Here is a 21,810-nt window from a genome sequence, read left to right on the forward strand (position 1 = left end):
TCAGACCTTCCCTGGTCACAGATCGCATGATTCCCACATAAGCTTTCAAGTATTTTTACTGGCTTGACTCTTCACAGCTCATCTCTATCGTCCAGTGCCCAAGAATTAAGTGCCCTCTCCTGGCAATCAGGTGATCTGACTCAGAAACCAAAGAACACAGGAAAGGGATGATACACTTTTGACCAATTATTGTGATCCAAATTAAAGTGACTATCTCAACTGTGCATGTATGGCTCCAAGTATGATGCAATTTCAGGAAGCTTTGGCATGGACTTCCAAGTGCAATCCACAGATAGTAGGTCAGTCACATTTGGCCCTGGACACGCTCACCAGCTGGAAGAGCAGTAGGAACCAGAATCCTTGACCACATGGTGCGAGTTCAGCCAATGGGCTCATCCACAGGGACACAAGGATGCTTTTATGAAATTCATAAATATGTAAACACCCAAGGATGGGAACCATCTCAAAGTACCCCATAGAATTTAGCACAGCTTAGACAATACCAAAGAAATTCACATGCAAAATAAGCAATTCTATCATCATTTTCTAGGAAAACTCTCATAAAATCTCTACCTTTCTGGGGAAGACACCCCCACATACTCCCTCCTCTCCTCTACCACCTTGGTTTTGCTTAGGAGAACCATGGCTGTCTAGCAGAATGGCTTAGAAAGGATGAGGAGAAAGCCTGGAAGTATTTCTGCATTACACACTGGGTGATATTCCAAAGACTCTTTACCTCCAGACATCTCTTTACATCTTAAGAAACAATGGGAAATCAGCCCAGAGCCTAAAAATGATAGGCTAGCTTTGGAGATGCACAATATGTAACATGCAGACTGGGGAATATGGAAAACAGTTTCTCCTGTACTGACTGATTTGTGAGATTTACAAATGAGAGAAAACATTTTGAGATTCTGGAGATGGTGATGAGGCAGTTTACCTATTCTTAAAAGTATCACAAACAATTATTTACAATTTTTACAAATGTTCTGAGACTCCGAGTACATCTTGCACTTGGATTTAATTTTGTTATTAAAACCACCATGTGCCTAGTCATTTCATAAGTATTCAATCTTACCTTTAAAAGAAAAAGGCCTTCAATCTCTGATAGGCAAGAGGAGATTCAGATACTAGAGCTTGCACTGGTTAATGGAAGATTGGGACCAACATATTTAATTTTACTTTGTTTGCAGTAATGCTTCCTAAGGCCCATTTGACTTCACACTCCAGGATGTTTGGCTCTAGGTGAATGGCCAAACCATCGTGGTTAGCCTGGTTATTAAGACCTTTATGTATAGTTCTTCTGTGTATTCTTGCCTCCTCTTCTTGATCTCTTCTGATTCTGCTAGGTCCATACCATTTCTGTCCTTTATTGAGCCCATCTTTGCATGAAATTTTCCCTTGGTATCTCTAATTTTCCTGAAGAGATCTCTAGTCTTTCCTATTCTATTGTTTTCCTCTACTTCCTTGCACTGTTCATTTAAGAAGGCCTTATCACAAGCTGGAATCAATAATGCTGGAAGAAATAACAACCTCAGATATGCAGATAATACCACTGTAATGGCAGAAAATGAAGAGGAACCAAAGAGCCTCTTGATGAGGGTAAAAGAGGAAAGTGAAAAAGCCAGCTGAAAACTCAGCATTCAAAAAACTAAGATCATGGTATCCTGTCCCATCACTTCATGGCAAATAGAAGGGGAAAAGTGAAAGCAGTATAGATTTTATTTCCTTGGGCTCCAAAATCACTGTGGACGGTGACTGCCGCCATGAAATTAAGACACTTGCTCATTGGAAGAAAAGCTATGTCAAATCTAGACAATGTATTAAAAAGCAAAGACATCATTTTGCTGACAAAGGTCCACATTGTCAAAGCTATGGCTTTTCCAGTAGTCATGTACCAATGAGAGAGTCAGACCATGAAGAAGGTTGAGCACCAAAGAATTGATGCTTTCAAATTGTGGTGCTGGAGAATACTCTTGAGAGTCCCTTGAACTGCTAGGAGATCAACCCAATCAATCCTATAGGAAATCAACTCTGAATATTCATTGGAAGAACCGATGCTGAAGCTCCAACACTTTGGTCCCTGATGCGAGGAGCCAACTCAGTGGAAAAGACCCTGATGTTAGGAAAGATTGAAGGCAACAAGAGAAGGGGACAACAGAGGATGAGATGGTTGGATGGCATCACTGATGCAATGGACATGAATTTGAGCAAACTCTGGGAGAGAGTGAAGGGGAAGCCTGGCATGCTGCAGTCCATGGGGTCACAAAGAGTTGGACAGGACTTAACAACTGAACAACAACAACAAAAGTTAATTTTGCATGGGTCAACCTTTCAATTCAGTGACTGTTTAACATACAACTCAGCTTTTTCAGTGAATGGGGACTTCTACAATCTCTGGCAAGGCAAGGTAGGGAAATTCCCAGATTCCCTAGATGAAAGGTGCAGTAAATAGATTAGTAGCGTTCACTAGGGAACCTTGGAGAATTTTCTCCAGAATCAAACAGCAAATGAGCCCCCTGCAATCCAGATAATTCTCAAGTATATTCCCTTATCACTGGCTGTGCTTGATTTACTGCAAAATGACGAGGCAGATGCATGGGTTATCCAAAACATAAACACTCTGAACTGGCAACTAAAATTTCCTTCAACTGGCATAAACCAGTCAAGGATCTTTGAGGGTGGGAGGATTTTAAACTCCCAAGAGAAAAAGATAACTAAGAAGACTTAGTCAGGTTAAGGGCCAAGTCGAAAGCTATTAAGACAAAAACCTTCTGATAATCACTGGGTGTTTGGAAAGATGACCCAAAATGTTGTCATTTGCCCTAAACGCAGAAGGATTAACATACTGATTTGAGAAAGTAGCTTGCAACTTGGACCTTCCACCAGGAGCTGACACAGTTCAGGAAGGGCAGACTCTTGAGCAGGAAGGGTTTCTCAGAGAGACAACTCAGGAATCCAATTCCCTGTGAGGGTCCTTCCCAGAGGGCAGAGGGGACCCAGTGGGGCAGGGAGCAGCAAACTGCCATTTTAGAAGGAAAGGGTCTGTGGCCTCAAGTGTTCAGAGACTACAGAAGGATGCATTCAGCCATCCAGGCACAAAACTGACGTGATCTCAGCAGAATTTGAGACAAAAAAAACCACCCGGTTAGAAATGTGAGAGAGGCTCCAGGGAGGGTTCACAGAAAAAAAAAAAAAAAGGAAGGTTGCCAGCTAAGTTAACCCTGTCTCCCCAGCTGTCTTCTGTGCTCTTGGCAAAGACCCTTCCTCACCTGTAACCAGCTGACCCAGATGAGAAAAAAACCATGAGAAAAATCAAAAGACTCAACTTAGAGAACCAAAGCTGAGCCCTAACATTTATGTCAGTTCAGAAATGAGAAACCACTGGGAGAGAGATTCCCTGGGAATCTGAGCGTTTTTCTATATTCCTCTTTCCCAGGAGAAAATAAATATAGAAACAGTATTTCCTTTTGCAGGTTTGGTAGAGACAGGCCAGGAAAATGCAAGAAGTTTCCCCAAAGGAAAGGAGTTGAGGGGGAGTCCCCCACAGCGTCACGATTAAGGGGCAGCTCTTTAACCTTTTTCAAAAGATGTGCCATGTGCCATCGGAGGCTTCTAGACTCCAGCCCCGGGGCGGGGGTGGCGCTGAGCTCGGGTGCGAGCCGGGCACAACCAGCACAACCCAGGCCGGCCAGCCGCCCAGGAGGGTTTGGCCGAGATATCCGGGCCCAGGCCAACTCCGAAACTTGCTCAGCTGCGCCGGAGCTAAGCCTTCGGGCTGGGACGCGCTCCACCTGCCGGGCACCCTACTCGGCCCCAGTCCCTGCACCCCGCCCCTGCCCGGGGATAAGGCAGTTACCGCAGCACCCGCACGATTGCGGTGGCCCGACCAAGCCGGGGGCCGAGCTGCGCGCCCACCCCACCCCACCGCCCAAGCGCATCCCCTCGCAAGCTTTGATTCGGGGTCTGCAAGAAGCCCTCCACTCTGACTGGCGCCCGCTCCAGAAACCCCGACTAGCTGCCCTTTCGCCCCCCAAGCAGCCCCGCACTCTTCCGACCTCACTCGGAACTCCTCGGTCCCTGGCATCCTTCCGGGGTGGCCAGGGCTTAGAAGGCGGGTCCCCATGTGCAGCCCCGGCCCCCCAACAGGTGAGAAGCCTCGTCACGCCGACCCCCCGCGCCCCGCGCCCGGGAGGATCAAAAGATCTTCGGCACAGGTCCGGGCTGGGCAGGGGTCGCCGGCCTGGCTCACCTGAGCCCCGGCGGAACGCGAGGCGCCCTCGGCCCTGCCGTCCGGCGCCGCGCTGGGCGGGAAGGGGTCGGGGGCGCGCCGCCCCGGGGCCCGCGTCCTCACCTTTAAAGCGCTCCATCGGGGCCGCGGCGTGCGCTCTCGCGGCTCGGCTCGGGCGGCGCTGCGCTCTCGGCGCTCGGCTCCAAGCCCAGGGCCGCCGCGCCGGCCCCTCCCCGTGAGGTCACGCTCACGCCCGGACCTCCTGGCGCGGCTGCCGCGCCCGCGCCCCGGCCCCGATCCCGACCCCGATCCCCGCCCGGCGCGTCGCCCCCGCGGGGAACTCCGCGGCCGGCCCCGGCGGACCGTCAGCTCTCGAGTCTGCTCGCGCCCGGGGCCCCGCTCCCGCGCCAGCTGCTTCACGTCCCGGCTCGGAGACTTGAGCAAACCCTGGGGGAGGCCCCCGGGAGGGGCGGGCTCGGGCGGCTTGTGGGAGCTCTTCTTCCAACCACCAGGCTGCGAACCCACTGCCAGGAGGTGGAGACTGAGGCCTGAGTCGGGAGGTACCTAGAGCACCCCCTGCCCCGTTTGACCCCTGGGTCCGCGCACTTTTGCCCTTGGCATTTCTCGAGGTGGGACATGGGGAGGCGAGTGGGGCAACCGAGTCCGTCCCCAGTTCTTCAGGACTTGCTGCTACTCGCTCGCAGTCTTTCTGGGTAGCCGATCGCAAAGACGTCTACTTGCTGTCTTCTACCCGAGTCCACGTTCCCTGGGCGCCTTGTGCCAGGTTCTCCCAGGACTAGAATTCATAGAGCCGCCTAGATAAATCCCGGAGAGCAGGGTTCCTGGACAGGCCAAGCGCCGACCGCCCCTAGGGGCAGCATCTGTTCCCTAGGGGCCCAGTCTTGGCTCTAACTCCCCCACTGCTGCCAGGAAGCTGCACACTTCCCCTCTTTTACCTTCCTTTTTTTGATCATCGGTCCCTCCATCAACAGGCCCATATCCTCCCCACCGGCCCCTGAGGAAGACTTCCATTTTCACTTTAAAATTTCAATCACCGTTTGTGCTGAACGCCTGGTTTTGCAACAAGTCTCCCTCAACTTCCTCGAAGGAACACTTAAGGAAGATTTGTTGCTGCTGCTGCTGCTGTTTTCCAAAAGACTTCCTAATTCTTTCTTGGAACAGCAGTTAGCCCTGATATGTTGAGACCTTCTGCCCCAGCAGTCTTAGAAATGTTTTTCTCAGTTCCATTAGCAGCTCACATTCTCCATGGCATCCCTGGAGCTATCCTCGCAAGCAGGCATGGGATGCTCAGGGCCGTACATGCAGGTGAAAGTGAAGTGAAGTCGCTCAGTCGTGTCCAACTCTTTGGGACCCCGTGGACAGTAGCCCACCAGGCTCCTCCGTCCATGGGATTCTCCAGGCAAGAGTACTGGAGTGGATTGCCATTTCCTTCTCCAGGGATCTTCCCAAACCAGGGATCGAACCTGGGTCTCATGCAATGGAGGCAGACGCTTTAACCGCTGAGCCACCAGGGAAGTACCTGCATAGCCTTTCATTTTTCCTATAAGCCTGTAATCTGAGTAGTATTATTTCTACCATGTAGGTAAAGAAATTGAGGTTTATAGAGGTTAAACTGCTTGCCCAAAGTCACACAGCTAAAAGAGAGCCCAACAGACATTAAGCCCAGGTGGCCTGCTTCTAGTTGTTTACCTATAAAGCTTTCCTGGTGCTCGAGGAAGGACCAGGCTGTCTGTCACTGTCTTGGGAAGCCTCAGATCGGGGAATAATGATGGCCCAGCCAGGTAGGGGCTCTGGTTAGACCCAAGCACAAGGGATTCTGGGAACCCAGTGGAGGGCCCTGATCCTGCCTGGAGAAGCCTCCTAAACCTTCTAGAAGAGGAAATGACTGAGCTGAGTCTTAAAAGATGAGTTAGAGCTAATTTGGTGACAGGAGAGGCAGAGTGACTACAGCCTTCCAGGGAGAAAGCGGGGAGCCATTTTAAGGGTCCAGTAGTTGTATGCTGCTGAAGTCAAAAGGAAGACCCCAGGAGTGGAGAAGGTGAGGCTAGAGGGGTGGGCACAGTCCTGCTCCACACGGAGTGATCTGGAAGTTAAGAGGATTGGGCAGCCCTGAAAAGTGGAGGTGTCCGGGATTTCCTGGGCGGCTGAGTGGAGGGTGGCGTGTAGGAAGCAGTCGCACCAGCCAGGTGAGAGGTCACTGGGGTGGTGGAAACCTGAAGGAGAGGGCCAGGGCTCTGTGCCCAAGTGCAGGGCTTGAGGGGGATGGAAGGGCCAAGGCAGAGCCTGCGGTTTCCAGCAGCTTAGGTGGCCAGGGGGCGAGTGTCCCTACTGCTCGGTTGTGTCTGACTCTTTGCAACCCCATAGACTGCAGCACGCCAGACTTCCCTGTCCACCACCAACTCCTGGAGCTTGCTCAAACTCCTGTCCATCGAGTTGGTGATGCCATCCAACCATCTCATCCTCTGTCGTCCCCTTCTCCCCCTGTCTTCAATCTTTCCCAGCACCAGGGTCTTTTCCAGTGAGCCAGTTCTTCGCATCAGGTGGCCAAAGTATTGGAGCTTCAGCATCAGTCCTTCCAATGAATATTCAGGGTTGATTTCCTTGAGGATGGACTGATTGGGTCTCCTTGCTGTCCAAGAGTCTTCTCCCTCACCACAGTTCAAAATCATCAATTATTCGGCACTCAGCTTTCTTTATGGTTCAACTCTCACATCCGTACATGACTACTGGAAAAGACACAGCTTTGACTACACGGACCTTTGTCAGTAAAGTAATGTCTCTGCTTTTTAATATGCTGTCTAGGTTTGTTATAGCTTTTCTTCCAAGAAGCAAGCGTCTGTTAATTTCATGGCTGTAGTCACCATCTTCTGTGGTTTTGGAGCCCCAGAAAATAAAGTCAGTCAGTCAGTCCTCAGCTATTTATTAGCTAAGCCCCGGTCAGGTCCCAGTTGCTACCAGGCGCTGCAAAGAGCAAAGGCCAGGTAGCAGAGGGACTGCTGTTCGGAGTGTGGGGTGGGGGTGGGGGACACAAGCGGGAAGAGAGATGAGCATCCTTGAATCGGATGCAGATAAGTGTTAGCAAGTTGGGGTGTTGGGGGCAGAAAGTGAAGGACCCCCAGCAACTCCGAGTAGGCCTAGGGACCCAGGTCTGAGCCCTCCAAGCCACCCCCATACATTATTTCACTTCTCTCAGCCACTCTTCCAGGTGGATTGGGCTCATGGGGCTTCAGAAAATAGGAAGAGTGTGGGCATCTCGGGGAACAAGGGAAAGGAAATAGTGTTCCAGGAGCCTCGGGAAGCAGGGCCTGGGAACCGGGTCGGGATGGGGGAGGGTCTCTTGCTTTTTATGTTCTCCCTCCTCCCTCCATTTCCTTATCTTGCAAATAGCCAGGCATGGCGCCCACCCTCCCGTGTACAGTGTCCTGAGACAACTGGACATTGCTGGGTTCCCGGTTTCCTTTCAAGCTCACCAGAGGAATCTGGTTGTGCAGCCTGGCAATTTGAGACCAGCCTCAAGTCTGACCAGATTTCAACTCTAGCCATCAGCTGGGACCAGTAGGTTACAGGGTCCAGCCCCCCTCCTCAGTCAGGCTTTTGTCACTGCTGACCCTCCCAGAGGGGTGAGGCTGACTCTAACTGAGGTCACTAAGTACAAAAAGTAGGATTCAAGTGTTTCCATCCTATGAATGAGAGGATTTGGGGGCCTCACCCAAGTCACCAAGTGAGGTAATCTCTTTTTCAGAACTCGGATTCAAAATTCAGGTTTCCTGGTTCCAAACCCTGTGCTGTGTCACACCCCTGCCTGGCTTTCCCAGGGCTCTAACGGGGCTTCACCCCAGCCAAGTCCTCTGGTGGCCAGCTGTGTTAGCACTTCCTCTAACGGTGTAATGGCACCGTCCTCTCAGAAAGCTGCGGGGGGGGGGGGGGCTCCATATCTCTCATGCCTGCTCCCTCCCCCCATTCCCCCCCACCACCACCCGGCTCCAGCCCTTTAATTGCTGCTTCTTAAATCCTCTCTAGTTTATCCAAGTTTTATCTTGGCAAATCCCAGAGCCTCCAGACAAACAGAAATCAATCAGAAATATAAGCAGAATGAATTTAAAATGGGACTTCACCACCCTTTTCAAGAATGAAACTGAAACCCTACTTCAAACCATCAGTAGGAATCAGGGCTTTGGAAGGCTCAGCACTGCATCCCCCTCTTTCCAAGTCGCATATGTATGTGTGGGTCAATTGTGTCCAACTGTTTACAACCCAATGGATTGTTGCCCACCAGGTTCCTCTGTCCATGGGATTTTCCGGGCAAGAATACTGGAGTGGGTTACCATTCCCTTCTCCAGGGGATCTTCCCAACCCAGGGATGGAACCCGGGTCTCCTACATTGCAGGGAGATTCTTTACTGTCTGAGTCACCAGAGAAGGTCCAAGTCCTGGATGCAGTTTAACCCCGTGTCTTTAGTCCCTTTGCAACTTCCATAAAGGAGTTACCCCATTCAAACTCTAATTCATTGAGTTTCTGGCCTCTAGGATCAGAGGATCTGGTTTCCTGCACCTTCTCAACCTTCTGAGGGCTCTGACCAACCCCACCCCAGACAGATCACAGGATCCCTAATGGGCTGTTCTGTTGCAGGCAGTCCTGAAACCAAACTGAGTACCTCCAATCTGGAGGGTAGGTAGTGGGTGGGTGTTCCCACCAAGTTCAGCAGGGGTGGGTGTGCACCAGGGCCTCTGGGTGTGGGTGGAAGAGTCTGAAATCTGCTAGAAGGGCTGATTCTCTGCTAACTTCTAAACCAGTTCTCGGCACCCCGCAGGTTTCTTCAATCATAAAGCGCTGAGGCAATTGCCAGCTGGGGCAATGAGGAGGGGAGCCCAGCTTTATAAAATTATCCTATTTAATTCTCCCAGCCATCCAGGCAGCATATACATTTCCCCTTATTTCACACATGGTGACCTTGGAACTTGCCCAAGATCACCACTGGGCAGGACCCAAGCCAGTCCCATTTGAGCACCATCTCTGACCCAACTACCTATGAGTATAACTGCTGGGTGATTTGTTAATTCCATGCTTAACTCTTTGAGGAACAACCCAAAATGTTTTTGCAGAGGCTCCACCATTTCACATTCCCACCAGCAAGGCATAGGGGTTCCCATTTCTCCACACCCTCATCAACACTTTTTATTTTCCATTTTTAAAAATTATTCCCATCCTAGTAGGTTTCATTATTTTTTTTAAGACATGTCAACATGACATGAAGGTAATATTTCTTCTTAAATCTGAGTGGTTGCTACCAGAGTGTATTTTATATTATATAATGAGGACCACTGACTCAGGTCAACCCTCTCATAGTTTTGTTGATGCATTTGAAGAAGCCAAGGCCTAGAATTTTGAAGTAGAAAGTGTTTATTCAATATTCAGGTGACTGACCCTCCTGGCCAGCATGTTTGAAATACTTCAGAATTTAAAGTAAGAAAATAACAATAAATATTTGGGTGGCTCAGAGGGTAAAGAATCTGCCTACAATGCAAGAGACCTGGGTCCAATCCCTAGGTCAGGAAGATCACCTGGAGAAGGGAATGGCAACCCACTCTAGTATTCTTGCCTGGAAAATTCCATGGAGAGAGCCTGGCAGACTACAGTCCACGGGGTCACTAAGAGTTGGACATGACTGAGTGGCTAACACTTTCAAAAAATAAAGAGAGCCAAGGTTTCAAGGAAGGGTGTAGATGGAGGCAAGGAGAGTGGGTGGACACTCGCCTCCTTGCTCTGCCTTTTCCTCTCCCCCTGCTCTTTCCTGGTGCTTGCCCCAGCCCATCTCCAGGCCCTTCTGTCTCCTAACTTCTGCCCAGATTCCCAGTCCACTGATGCAGAACATTTCAGGGCTGTTTGGAAACCAGGAGTCACCAGAGAATCAGAATCCATAGAGGTGCCAGCACCAACCAAAGCAGACCAGCAGCTGGCAGGTGGCACCTGCGCCCCATCTCAGTGTCCAGCAAGAGCTCTTCTTACAGCTGCTTGTGCTCAGGGCTCAGCTGCCCCTTCTCCCTGGGTAGTCCCAACACTGTGTCACCCTAAGTTGTACAGAACCCCCCAAATGTGCCTGAATTATGGTGCCTGGGCAGTGGTCAGGGTCTTGATCTTGGTTTCACGTCTTGATTTTTTTGCTGACTCTTCCTGTGATTGCTAAGATAATCATTTCTCAGATGAGGCTTGGGCAGAAATGCAGCCAGACCAGAACTGACAGCCTTGCAGGTTCCTCAGAGTCCCCAGATAAGGACACCTTGCAGAGGAATCATTCATTTGTGCCTGGAAGCTGAGAGTACTTCTTGCTTCCTTCCCCAAACTCCCGTGCCCCTGCAGAGCCAGCTGGTCCTTCCAGACCCAGCCCAGAGGCCTTTCTCCTTCATCCAGGCTTCCCAGAACATTTTGAAAGGACTGAAGGATTAAAAGGATTCTTGAAATCCTGTTAACACTTTCCCACTTCCAAGATCCACTTCTCATTTAATATCAGAAAACAACAACCTTCTTTTTAGGTCTTAAGCTCTCCAAAGAGCCTACAGGATCTTGTGAGCAGGAACTTAGTATAGGCCCCTTGATTGCCAGCCAATCAGGACTGGCAAGTCTCAGATGCCTAGGTTTATAGACTGGCTATGGGTCCACAGACCCTGCCATAAGCCCGCAGCCACTTGTCTGCAATAGGTGCTTTCCCAGCACTGTGCTGCCAACAGGCTCAGCTCCCCAAGGCCTCTTGGGGCTGCCTGGGCCCACACCAGGCCAGAACAGCTCAGCCTCTTAATCCTCCGTCGAGCAAGGCTGAGCTTCAAATTCTCATCACTGCATTTCAGAACCCACTCCCTCCAGGCTGACCCGTCTGGTGACTCTTCTTCCCACTCTTTGGTGTACTCTTTTTGGATCCCTTTCCAATGGCTGGATGAAAGGAGTGGAATTTTAAGTCTTTTTGCCCTAAAGTTATTGACTGGGGTAAGGGATAAAATATAAAACCTGGTATTGTTAACTATGGGCTTCCCTGGTGGCTCAGTGGTAAAGAATCTGCCTGTCAATGCAGGAGATGTGGGTTCCTTCCCTGGGCTGGGACGATCCCTTGGAGGGGTGGGCTAATGGCAACCCACTGTAGTATTCTTGTCTGGAGAATTCCGTGGACAGAGGAGCCTGGTGGGCTACAGTCCATGGATGTCACAAATTAGACATGACTTAGCAACTGAGCACTCATACGTAGGGTAAAAGGGATGGCAATGGGAAGTAGTTACTGAGTGACTGCCTCAATCTTGCAGAAACAAGGTGTCATTTATATTGAAGACAAAGTGGGCATGCACTGGTGGAGCTCCTGCTAAGCAGCCCCGGGGCAGGCAGGAGCAATTGGAAGACTGTCTGGGGGGCACAGGCGCATCTCCGTGACCCTGATCCAGGAGCCTTGCCCAGCAGGTCCTCTGTGCTGCTGCCAGCTCACCAATATGCCTACCCTTAGACACACAGCATGGTTTTTCTTTAAAAGCATCCACTGAGTTCAGTCCCCCCAGTCTCAAGTTCGGTAGGGGATGTGCCGAGAGAATGACTGACCTGGAGCCACAAGAGCAGGGTTGGAACTGGACCCTGAGTCTCCTGAGTCCCATGCCAGGGCTCTTTCTGCAGCAGCCACTGTGCTGAGGGTAGAAGCAGGTCTGAACCCAGTTCCTTCAGGATGGAAAATGCTGCCACATCTGACCAAGGCCCCTGGTCCTGTTCTGCTCAGACAGTCTTTCTAGAGCCCCAGACACCAGGCTCTTCACTGTGGGTACAGTCTAGCACATAGAATCATCCACAAGTCATCATGAAAGAGTGAGGCATTTTCCACAGGCATGATTGTATCCCTGAGGGGACAAAAATTTGTTCTTGGGAGGGGCAAGAAAAATCTCACGGTATATAAACACACACACAGAGCATATAAACAGATACACAGTATGTATGGCATTAAAATTTCACGGGCGAGTAAAATCTCAGCCGCCAATTAAAACATGTTTGGGGCTTTTCCCCATACCGCCAAACAATGCTCTGATATCAGCTGGGTACTCTATGATTCGACTCAATTCTGACACCATCTACCTGGAGATAGCATCAACTCCAAAAGGTTAAGGGTTCAGTCCTACTTGGAGACTGCCCTCCAAGCCCTTCCCCGCCCCTAATCCCCACAGCTTCTGATGCCAATCCCAAGTTCAGTTATCATGTGTACTTCTGATCAATTGCCTATATACTGGTAACGCCCAAGATTTTCTTTTCAGGTTTGATTAATTTGTAAGAGCGGTTCACAGAACTCAGAAATACATTTTACTTCCTAGATTACCAGTTTGTAATAAAAGGATACAACTCAAGAAAGGCCAGATGGAAGATGCAAAGGGCAAGGTCTGGGGGAAGGGCACAGAGCTGCATGCCTCTCCCAACTCATCGTTATCTCTAAATCTCCAGGTATTCATGAAAGCTGGAAGTTCTCCGAACCTTTTTTCTTTTGGGTTGTTATGGAGTCTTCATTACATGGGTATTGTTGATTAAATCACCGGTCACTAGTTGATTGATTCAACCTTCATCCCCTTCTCCTCTTCCTGGGGGGTGGAATGGGGGTCAGGGCAGTTGGGACTGAAAGTTCTAACCCTTAAGTCACATGGTTGGTTCTCCTGGCAACCTGCTCCCATCCTTAGAAGTGCTCCAAAATCACCTCATTAACATAAACATGGGTGTGATGAAAGGGGGTTGTTATGAATATCAAGACACCTTTATCATGCTTATCACTTAGGAAAGTTCAAGGGTTTTAGAAATTTCTAAATAGCTATAAATTTCTTGTTATAAATCACAATATCACAAATAGAACCTAGAAGAAAATATCTACAAAGGCTCCTGGACAGGGAGTTCCCTGGTGGCCCAGTGGCTTAGGGGGCCTGGATGTGATCCCTGGTCAGGGAACTAAGATCCCACATGCCACAACTAAATATCCCGAGTGTAACTTAGACCTGATGCAGCCAAACAACTAAATAAATAATTTTTTTTTTAAGGCTCATGAACAGAGGCAATGATGAAAGAAAGGTGAAAATCACCAGAATATAGGCTGCAGAGTCAAGGTTAGACTCTTCCCTCTACCTCTTTCTAGCTGATGACCTTAGGCAACATACTTAACTTTTTATCCCTTAAGTCAAATCATGATAAAAATTGTATTCACCTCACAGGTTGGCTGTAAAGATTCCATGAGATAGACAATACACATAAGGCACTTAATTCCATGTCTGAGACGTTAAGTTCACAACAGGTGTTAGATGCAACAATGATAAAGGTGGCTGGAAGGGAGGGCGTCTTCCCCCGACATGGTAAGAGTCACTCGTGCCTCCTGTGGGCTTCCCTGATGTCTCAGTGGGTAAAGAATCTGCCTGCAGTGCAGGAGACACAGGAGACTCGGGTTTGACCCCTGGGTCGGGAAGATCCCCTGGAGGAGGAAATAGCAACCCACTCCAGTATTCTTGCTGGAAAAATCCCATGGACAGAGGAGCCTAGCAGGTTACAGTCCAAAGAGTCCGGTGCAACTAAGCACACATGCCTCCTATGGCAGAGCAAACAAAGCTATGGATGGTTTCAGAAATCCCTCTACAGGAAGAAGGGTCCTGCTTGGTGCCAAGGATTAGAACTGGTGCTAAGATTTCAACCATTCATCCACTCGCCCACCCACTCAGGTCTCTGCTCTCCATCTGTACTTCCCTGTGTCTGACTCTAAGCATGGCACCTGGGGCTTTATTGGATGATAAACTGCACAAAGGGACTTATAGCCTCAAAGGGGACCAGAAACTCCATCTTCACTGGCAAAAAAGTCTTATCTACTAAGTGAGTGCTTCTTAGATGGTAACATGTATAGGAATCACCTGGGGATCTTGTTAACATTCAGCGTCTGATGCGGAAGATCTGGAGTGGGACCAGAGAATCTGCCTTTGTGATAACCTCCCAAGCAATGGGGATGCCCTGGTCCAGCACTACAAATTGTGGAGCCAAACATTCACGAGGCTTTCCTTTCCCACAGTTAACCAAGCCGAGGAAATGATGCTTCCCTTTCTCTGCTGACTTCTCTGGTGGCTCAGATGGTAAGGTGTCTGCCTACAATGCAGGAGACCTGGGTTCAATCCCTGGGTCGGGAAGATCTCCTGGAGAAGGAAATGGCAACCCACTCCAGTATTCTTGCCTGGAAAATCCCTTGGACGGAGGAACCTGGTAGGCTACAGTCGATGGGGTCACAAAGAGTTGGACACGACTGAGCGACTTCACTTTCACTTTCTCTGCTGATGGTTGCCTATTATTTTATCATGGGCCCAAGATAAAGGCATCTAGAAAATTTCATGCTGGTAAATTCTAGAGAAGACTCTTGAGAGTCCCTTGGACAGCAAGGAGATCAAATCAGTCAATCCTAAGGGAAATCAACCCTGAATACTCATTGGAACGGCTGATGCTGAAGCTCCAATACTTTGGCCACCTGATGTGAAGAGTCGACTTACTGGATAAGACTCTGATGCTGGGAAAGACTGAAGGCAGGAGGAGGAGAGGATGAGATGGATGGGATCCCTGACTCAATGGACGTGCATTTGAGCAAACTCCAGGAGATGGTGAAGGACAGGGAAGCCTGGAGTGCTGCGGTCCTAGGGTTGCAAAGAAAGAGTTGGATAAAACTCAGTGACTGAATGAACATCAACAAGAAATTCTGGAACAAAATCTTCAAGGCGAGTCCATTCTGCACCTGGGGTCACAACTGGTTTCTGAGGATTCTGAACGTTGAGTTACAGTGAGCTCGCTTCAGTGCTCCTACTGGATCACAGAGTTGTACTTGTTTTTCTTTCAGGATCAAAATACTCTGGGGGAGGGAGAAGAGAAGGGGGTGAGGAGGAGAGAGGGGAGGGAGAAGAAAAGGCTGGCCAGGAGGAGACAGCGTGGAGAGAGAGGAGGATCCTAGCCAGGCGCTTCCAACTTCCCTTTTGTTTGGAAACAGCCTCAGGTAGCCAGCTTTTCTTCTGGCAGAAACAACTGAGAGAATGTAAATGGGAATAGAGGCGGCTCCACCAGGGCAGAGCACTTGAAACCAGGCCACTAAAATCGGCCGGTGTCTGGGGACCTCGTTCTGTCGCTAGATTAGAATTTTTAGTGTAATTCAAGTAATGTTTACGGAAGGTCCCAGAGCAGAAGGGCCTGGGGTGTGGGGTTTGGAGCCAAGAACAGGCAGGTCCCAGATGGCAAGGAACAACAATCGTTTTTTCTTTTTTTTAAAAAAAAGCACTTGAGGAGCAGTTTTCTCAGAAAAAGAGTAACCTGTTAACACATAACGGTGAGAGTCCAGTCTCTCAACTTGGACTGTTGAGAGAATGCAGCTGCATGTGTGTGACCTGTGGATGGGCTCTTGGGTCGGCCCCACCCACCTCAGGGCTCTTGGTGGGATTCACATCCTCCCACACACAAATACTCTCACAATTCAAACAACACGTGGGGGCATCACAGTGCTCAGTGTCTTAGAATCCATGGTCTCCCCAACAGATGGGCCACCTCCAACAGGGTTGTAAGAGTGGGAGAGCTGGAACTCCCCCCTGCCAAGTGGCTAAGACTGTGTTCCCAATGCAGGGGGTCTGGGTTTGATCCCTGGTTCAGACACAGATCCTGCATGCTGCAACTAAGACCCAGCACAGCTAAATAAATAAGTTAAAAAATATATATATATATATAAAAGAAAAGTGGGAGAACTTGGGAGACTATGATAAAGATTTTCCTGAGCTGGGTCATAACTTGACTCAGTCCTTCAGACTGAAGGGCTGGCTTGACTGAATTATCCCGGGTCCATCACTGATGATCAGTGTGACATTGGGCATTCATCATCTGTAAAATGGGGATAATAATACCTACTTCATAGACATGTTGTAAGGATGCTCCAGGATGAAGCACAGAAAAAACAGCATAATATCTGCTATTGAGTGAATGTTCAAAAACGGTTGTGGGTGCATTTATCTAGGGCTTAAGTCTTGGAGTGGGGTGGGTGGAGGAAAGAGGTAAAGAGCTAAGAGCTTAGAATGTAGTTTTTCTCCCCGTGCTTTCCTTCATGTGCATAGAACCAATTCAGCACCCTCATCCTAAGCCATAAATGTATATACTTCCTGCTCAAACTTCTTGCCCACTCTCCACTAGGGAAAAAGCTAACATGGCCACTTCAGAGCCTCTAATGACAGAGCTCTAGAAACACAATGCTGTTTTGTATTTTTTTTTTCCAGTTGTTGCATGTAAACTCTTAGTTGCGACATGTGGGATCTAGTTGCCTGACCAGGGATTGAACCTGGGCCTGCTGCACTGGGAGCATGGAGTCTTCAGCCACTGGACCACCAGGGAAGATCGCTCTTGATTTCCACTTTCTCCAGTCTCCCATCCTTCTGCATCTCCAGTCAACACTTGGTTGAATCTCATTCTTCTCCAAAATCGATTGTATCATTCTCCACTATATAGCTTTTGGTTTTTACAATAAAAATAAAACTCTGTGTACATTTTTTCAAATTAACTGCCCTTCTTTGTCATTGAATGTATTTTTAATTGCTGTGTTGAATTCCAAGTAATTGATATGCCATAATTTTTATAATCATCCTCCCACATCGGGGTACTGGAGTGATTACTAGATTTCAATGTTCTAAATAGAACATCAAAAAAACATTTTAATACAGATTATCTTTTTTCCTTTTAAAAACATTTTTATTGAGATATAATTGACATACTGTGCAAATCACCCATTTAAAGTGTACCAGTTAATGCGTGTGCTGTGATTCATGGGGTCGTGGAGAGTCGGACACAACTGAGCGACTGAACTGAACTGTATTAATAGAGTGGTGCAACTGTTCATGGGGTCACAAAGAGTTGGACCCAGCTAGGGACTGAACAACAACGACCATCACCACAATTAATTTTAGAACACCTTTATCACCCCAAGAGGAAATCTTATTCCTATTAGTCATCATCCATTCTCCCCATTCCCTCAGCATTAAGCAATCACTTTCATTGGAAGGACTGATGCTAAAGCTGAAACTCCAATACTTTGGCCACCTCATGCGATGAGTTGACTCACTGGAAAAGACTCTGATGCTGGGAGGGATTGGGGGCGGGAGGAGCCGGGGACGACAGAGAATGAGATGGCTGGATGGCATCACCGACTTGATGGACATGAGTTTGAGTGAACTCCGGGAGTTGGTGATGGACAGGGAGGCCTGGCGTGCTGTGATTCATGGGGTCACAAAGAGTTGGACACGACTGAGCGACTGAACTGAACTGAACTGAACTATCTTCTGAATCGATAGATCTGCTTGTTCTGGAAATAAATGGAATTATTTAATATCCCCAAAGACATTCCATTCCATTGTCTTTTCTGCCTGGATTCTTTTAATTAACATAATGTTTTCAAGGTTCATCCATGTTACAGTATGTATCAGAACTTGTTCCTTTATATTTTCAAGTAACGTTCCATTGTTTGGCTATATCACATTTTATTTATGAATTCATCAGTCGACAATGATTTGTTTCCACTTTGGGGCTATTATAAATGATGCGGCTGTAAATATTCATGTACACTGCTTTGTATGCATGCGTGTTTTCATTTCTACTGGGTGCACTGCATAGCTATGCCCTTACTCAGCTGTTGCTCTTGTGGTTCAGCCCTTGTTCACACGCTGAGCTCACGCTCTCTTCTCCACCCCAAACCTGCTCCTCTTCCAAAGCACACTACAGGTTCCACCACCTCTCCTGTTGCACAACCCAGAAACTCAGCCATCATCCTGTATGCTACTCTCAACTTTTCCATCCCCCTCCCCATTGCAGCCCACATCCAGCCCAGTTGCAACTCAAATAGAAGCATGGCCCCAAGAATGCTTTGCAAATGGTCTAGAATCAATCAGGCCATTAATTCTTTACACACTCATACCCCTCTGTTTATATTTGTCAAATTACTGGATCAATGTCTGTTTGCTCACTATTTTATCTCAATCGCTCAGCATAGCACCTACTGCCTACTTTACAGCAGGACTGTAAGCCAGTTTGGGTATGTATCACATTCCTTTTATAACATCTCACAGATCCCAGTACACTCAGTTCAGTTCAATTCAGTCGCTCAGTCGTGTCCGACTCTTTGCGACCCCATGAATCACAGCACACCAGGCCTCCCTGTCCATCACCAACTCCCGGAGTTCACTCAAACTCATGTCCATCGAGTCGGTGATGCCATCCAGCCATCTCATTCTCTGTCGTCCCCGTCTCCTCCCGCCCCCAATCCCTCCTAGCATCAGACTCTTCTCCAGTGAGTCAAGTACTGCAATAAAAATGTGTTGACTTGAATTGTTTTAATTTTTTTTTACAGAATTTTATAGAAAAGTCAACATTTTTGGTGTGTAGTTCCATGAGTTTTGAAAAATGCATAGTCACAAAATCATCACAATTAAGACGCAGAACATTTCATCACATCCCCAAATTTCCATGTATTATTTTATAGTTAACGCTCCCCCTTCCCTATTCCCCAGAAACCCCTGATTTGTGGTTTTCTATTCCTATAATTTTGCCTTTTCCCGAATATCATGTAAATGTAATCATATATCTGTGGCGTTCTGATCCTGGCTTCTCTTCCACTCAGCTAACGGCTATGCACTTCACCCATGATACTGTAGGAGCTCATTCCTGTTTATTGTCGAGTACTAGTCCATGGTATGGAAGAACTACAGTTTATCTGCTTCCCAGTTAAAGAACATTTGGGATGTTTCCAGCTTTAGGCAGTTTGAATCATGGCAGTATAAACATTCATGGACAGGTTTCATGGGAGCCAAGGTTCTGGTTTTCCTTGGATGAAGACCTAGGAGATGGACTGCGCTGTCATATGACCGGTGTATGTTTAACTTTCAAGAAGCTGTCAAATTGTTTTCCAGAGCAGTTGTATCATTCTGTATCCCCACCAGCAGTGTGTGAGAGTCCAGTTGTCCTGCATTCTTGCCAGCACTTGGTGAGAATTTTTGTGTTGCCTGGATTCCAGTACTTTAGCAGACAGGTGATTTGCAAATATTTTTTTCCCACCTGAGGCTTGTTGTTTCATTCTCTTTCTCCAGGGGATCTTCCTGACCCAGGGATCAAACCCAAGTCTCTTGTGTCTCCTGCATTGGCAGGTGGATTCTTTACCACTTGCGCCACCTAGAAAGCCCTTTCGAAGAGCCTAAGTTCTTAATTTTAATGAAGACCAATTTATCACTTTTAAAATTGTATGAATCATGCTTTTGGTATCATATCTAAGAAGTCTTTGCCTAACTCAAAGTCATTAACAATTTCCCTTATGTTTTCTTCAAGGAAATGCATAGATTTAGGGTTTACATTTAGGTCTTGGGTCTATTTTATTTTTTTATCTCATGAACTTTTTCATCTGCTTTAGGTCCTAAATCTAATCTATGAAATACTTGTCCATATTGCTTTTCACCCTTCAAGCTCCTTGAGGGATCATGTTATCTAAACATCAATATTTGTATGACCCTGGGAGTGAGGTCTCCTTAAATTGTGAGCCCTCGGCACCTCACCTGGCTCCCTCTAGTACCCACCCCTTATTTTATTCATGTTCATATTTTCCATAACACCAAGTATCATGTCCTTCATGTTAGGTACTGAATAGATATTACTGAAATTAAAAAGTGAGGTGAATGAATAATTTTAGGCTATTTATCCCACTGAGAATGAAGAATTAGCACAACTAGGAAAAAACATTTTTTGACAATGTACTGTATAGCACCTACTGTGTGCTAGATGCTGGAATGCCTCCTGGTGGCCCAGAACTTCCAGAGAGTTACTTTATCCTAAGCAGACTTCTTAAAGCAATGCTTATCACCCAGTAAGCAGAAATACAGAGTGTACAACCAACCAAAGTGCTCTGGTGGGATGTTTTCAAAGTCTGAAACACATCCAAATAAAAAGTGTCCTCAGTCGCACAGTCGTGTCCAACCCTTTGCGACCCCATGGACTGTAGTGCACCAGGCTCCTCTGTCCATGGAATTTTCTAGGCAAGAATACTGGAGTGGGTTGCCATTTCCTTCTCCAGGGGATCTTCCAGACCCAGGGATCAAACCAGTGTCTCTTGCCTCTCCTGCATTGGCAGGTGGATTCTTTACCACTGCGCCACCTGGGAAGCCCAAGTAAAAAGTATGCTAGAGAAATAACACGTTGAGCCCCCGGAATGGCAGACATTCTAGCTTGAGTTCAGGTAGAGGTCAGATGTGAAAAGTTAAGGGTCAGACTTGCAGCACTATTTCTGTCTCTCATTTTCCCTCTATTTCCCCCTCCCCCACATGCTAGACTTTTCATGAAAAACCCAAACATTCAGAAAACAAAGATAATGGCATCTGGTCCCATCACTTCATGGGAAATGGAAAAACAGTGGAAACAGTGTCAGACTTTATTTTTTTGGGTTCCAAAATCACTGCAGATGCTGATTGCAGCCATGAAATTAAAAGACGCTTGCTCCTTGGAAGGAAAGTATGACCAACCTTGATAGTATATTAAAAAGCAGAGACATTACTTTGCCAACCAAGGTCCGTCTAGTCAAGGCTATGGTTTTTCCCGTGGTCATGTATGGATGTGAGAGTTGGACTGTGAAGAAAGCTGATCGCCGAAGAATCGATGCTTTTGAACTGTGGTGTTGGAGAAGACTCTTGAGAGTCCCTTATACTGCAAGGAGATCCAACCAGTCCATTCTAAAGGAGATCAATCCTGGGTGTTCATTGGAAGGACTGATGCTTAAGCTGAAACTGCAATACTTTGGCCACCTCATGCGATGAGTTGACTCACTGGAAAAGACTCTGATGCTGGGAAAGGTTGGGGGCGGGAGGAGAAGGGGATGACCGAGAATGAGATGGCTGGATGGCATCACCGACTCAATGGACATGTGTTTGAGTGTACTCCGGGAGTTGGTGATAGACAGGGAGGCCTGGCGTGCTGTGATTCATGGGGTCGCGGAGAGTCGGACATGACTGAGCGACTGAACTGAACTGAACTGAACTGGGCAGGGAGAAGGTAAGCGGACTTTCTTCATTCAAGGCTTGCAAACTCAGAGACTGGAGGAAAAATTCAGTTTGTCTCGAAGATGACTTCCTATCTCAGGCTGTCACAACAAAAATACCATGAACTGGATTCTTTACAACAGAATGTGTTGCTCACAGCCCTGGAGGCTGGCGGTCTGAGGTTAGGATGCCAACAAGGGGTGTATGAGGGCCACACCCAGTTTGCAGACGTCTGTCCTCACAAGGCATTAGGGGCTGAGGGGTCTTGCTGGAGCCTCTTTTATAAGGACATTAATCTCACGACGGCTCTGCCCTCATCACCTCATCACCCCCACAAAGGCCTCACCTCCTTATCCCATCACCTCAGGCATTAGGGTTTCAACACTGGAATTCTGGGAGGATTTATGCAGCCCAAGCACCAACCTGTTTTGGAACGTTTTACAGGAGGTCCCTCACCCCCCACCCCATCAGCAGCAATGTGAGAGGCACCCTGGGGCCTCA

The 21,810-nt window shown here is 47.9% G+C and overlaps 1 protein-coding gene across 1 annotated transcript in view; it reads right to left on the reverse strand.

The window, feature by feature from the left end:
• The window catches only part of AFAP1L2 (actin filament associated protein 1 like 2), a 115,187-nt gene extending 110,678 nt beyond the window's left edge, over nucleotides 1-4,509 (reverse strand). The window contains exon 1 of the mRNA XM_055424601.2: nucleotides 4,355-4,509. Coding sequence (XP_055280576.1) covers nucleotides 4,355-4,370 — 16 coding nt within the window. The 5' untranslated portion in view covers nucleotides 4,371-4,509. The remainder of the gene's footprint in view (nucleotides 1-4,354) is intronic.
• Nucleotides 4,510-21,810: the final 17,301 nt, after the last annotated feature.

Source organism: Moschus berezovskii, chromosome 12 (assembly GCF_049115385.1).
Source record: "Moschus berezovskii isolate FMDL1 chromosome 12, NW_MosBer_1.0, whole genome shotgun sequence".
NCBI classification, from domain to species: Eukaryota; Metazoa; Chordata; class Mammalia; order Artiodactyla; family Moschidae; genus Moschus; species Moschus berezovskii.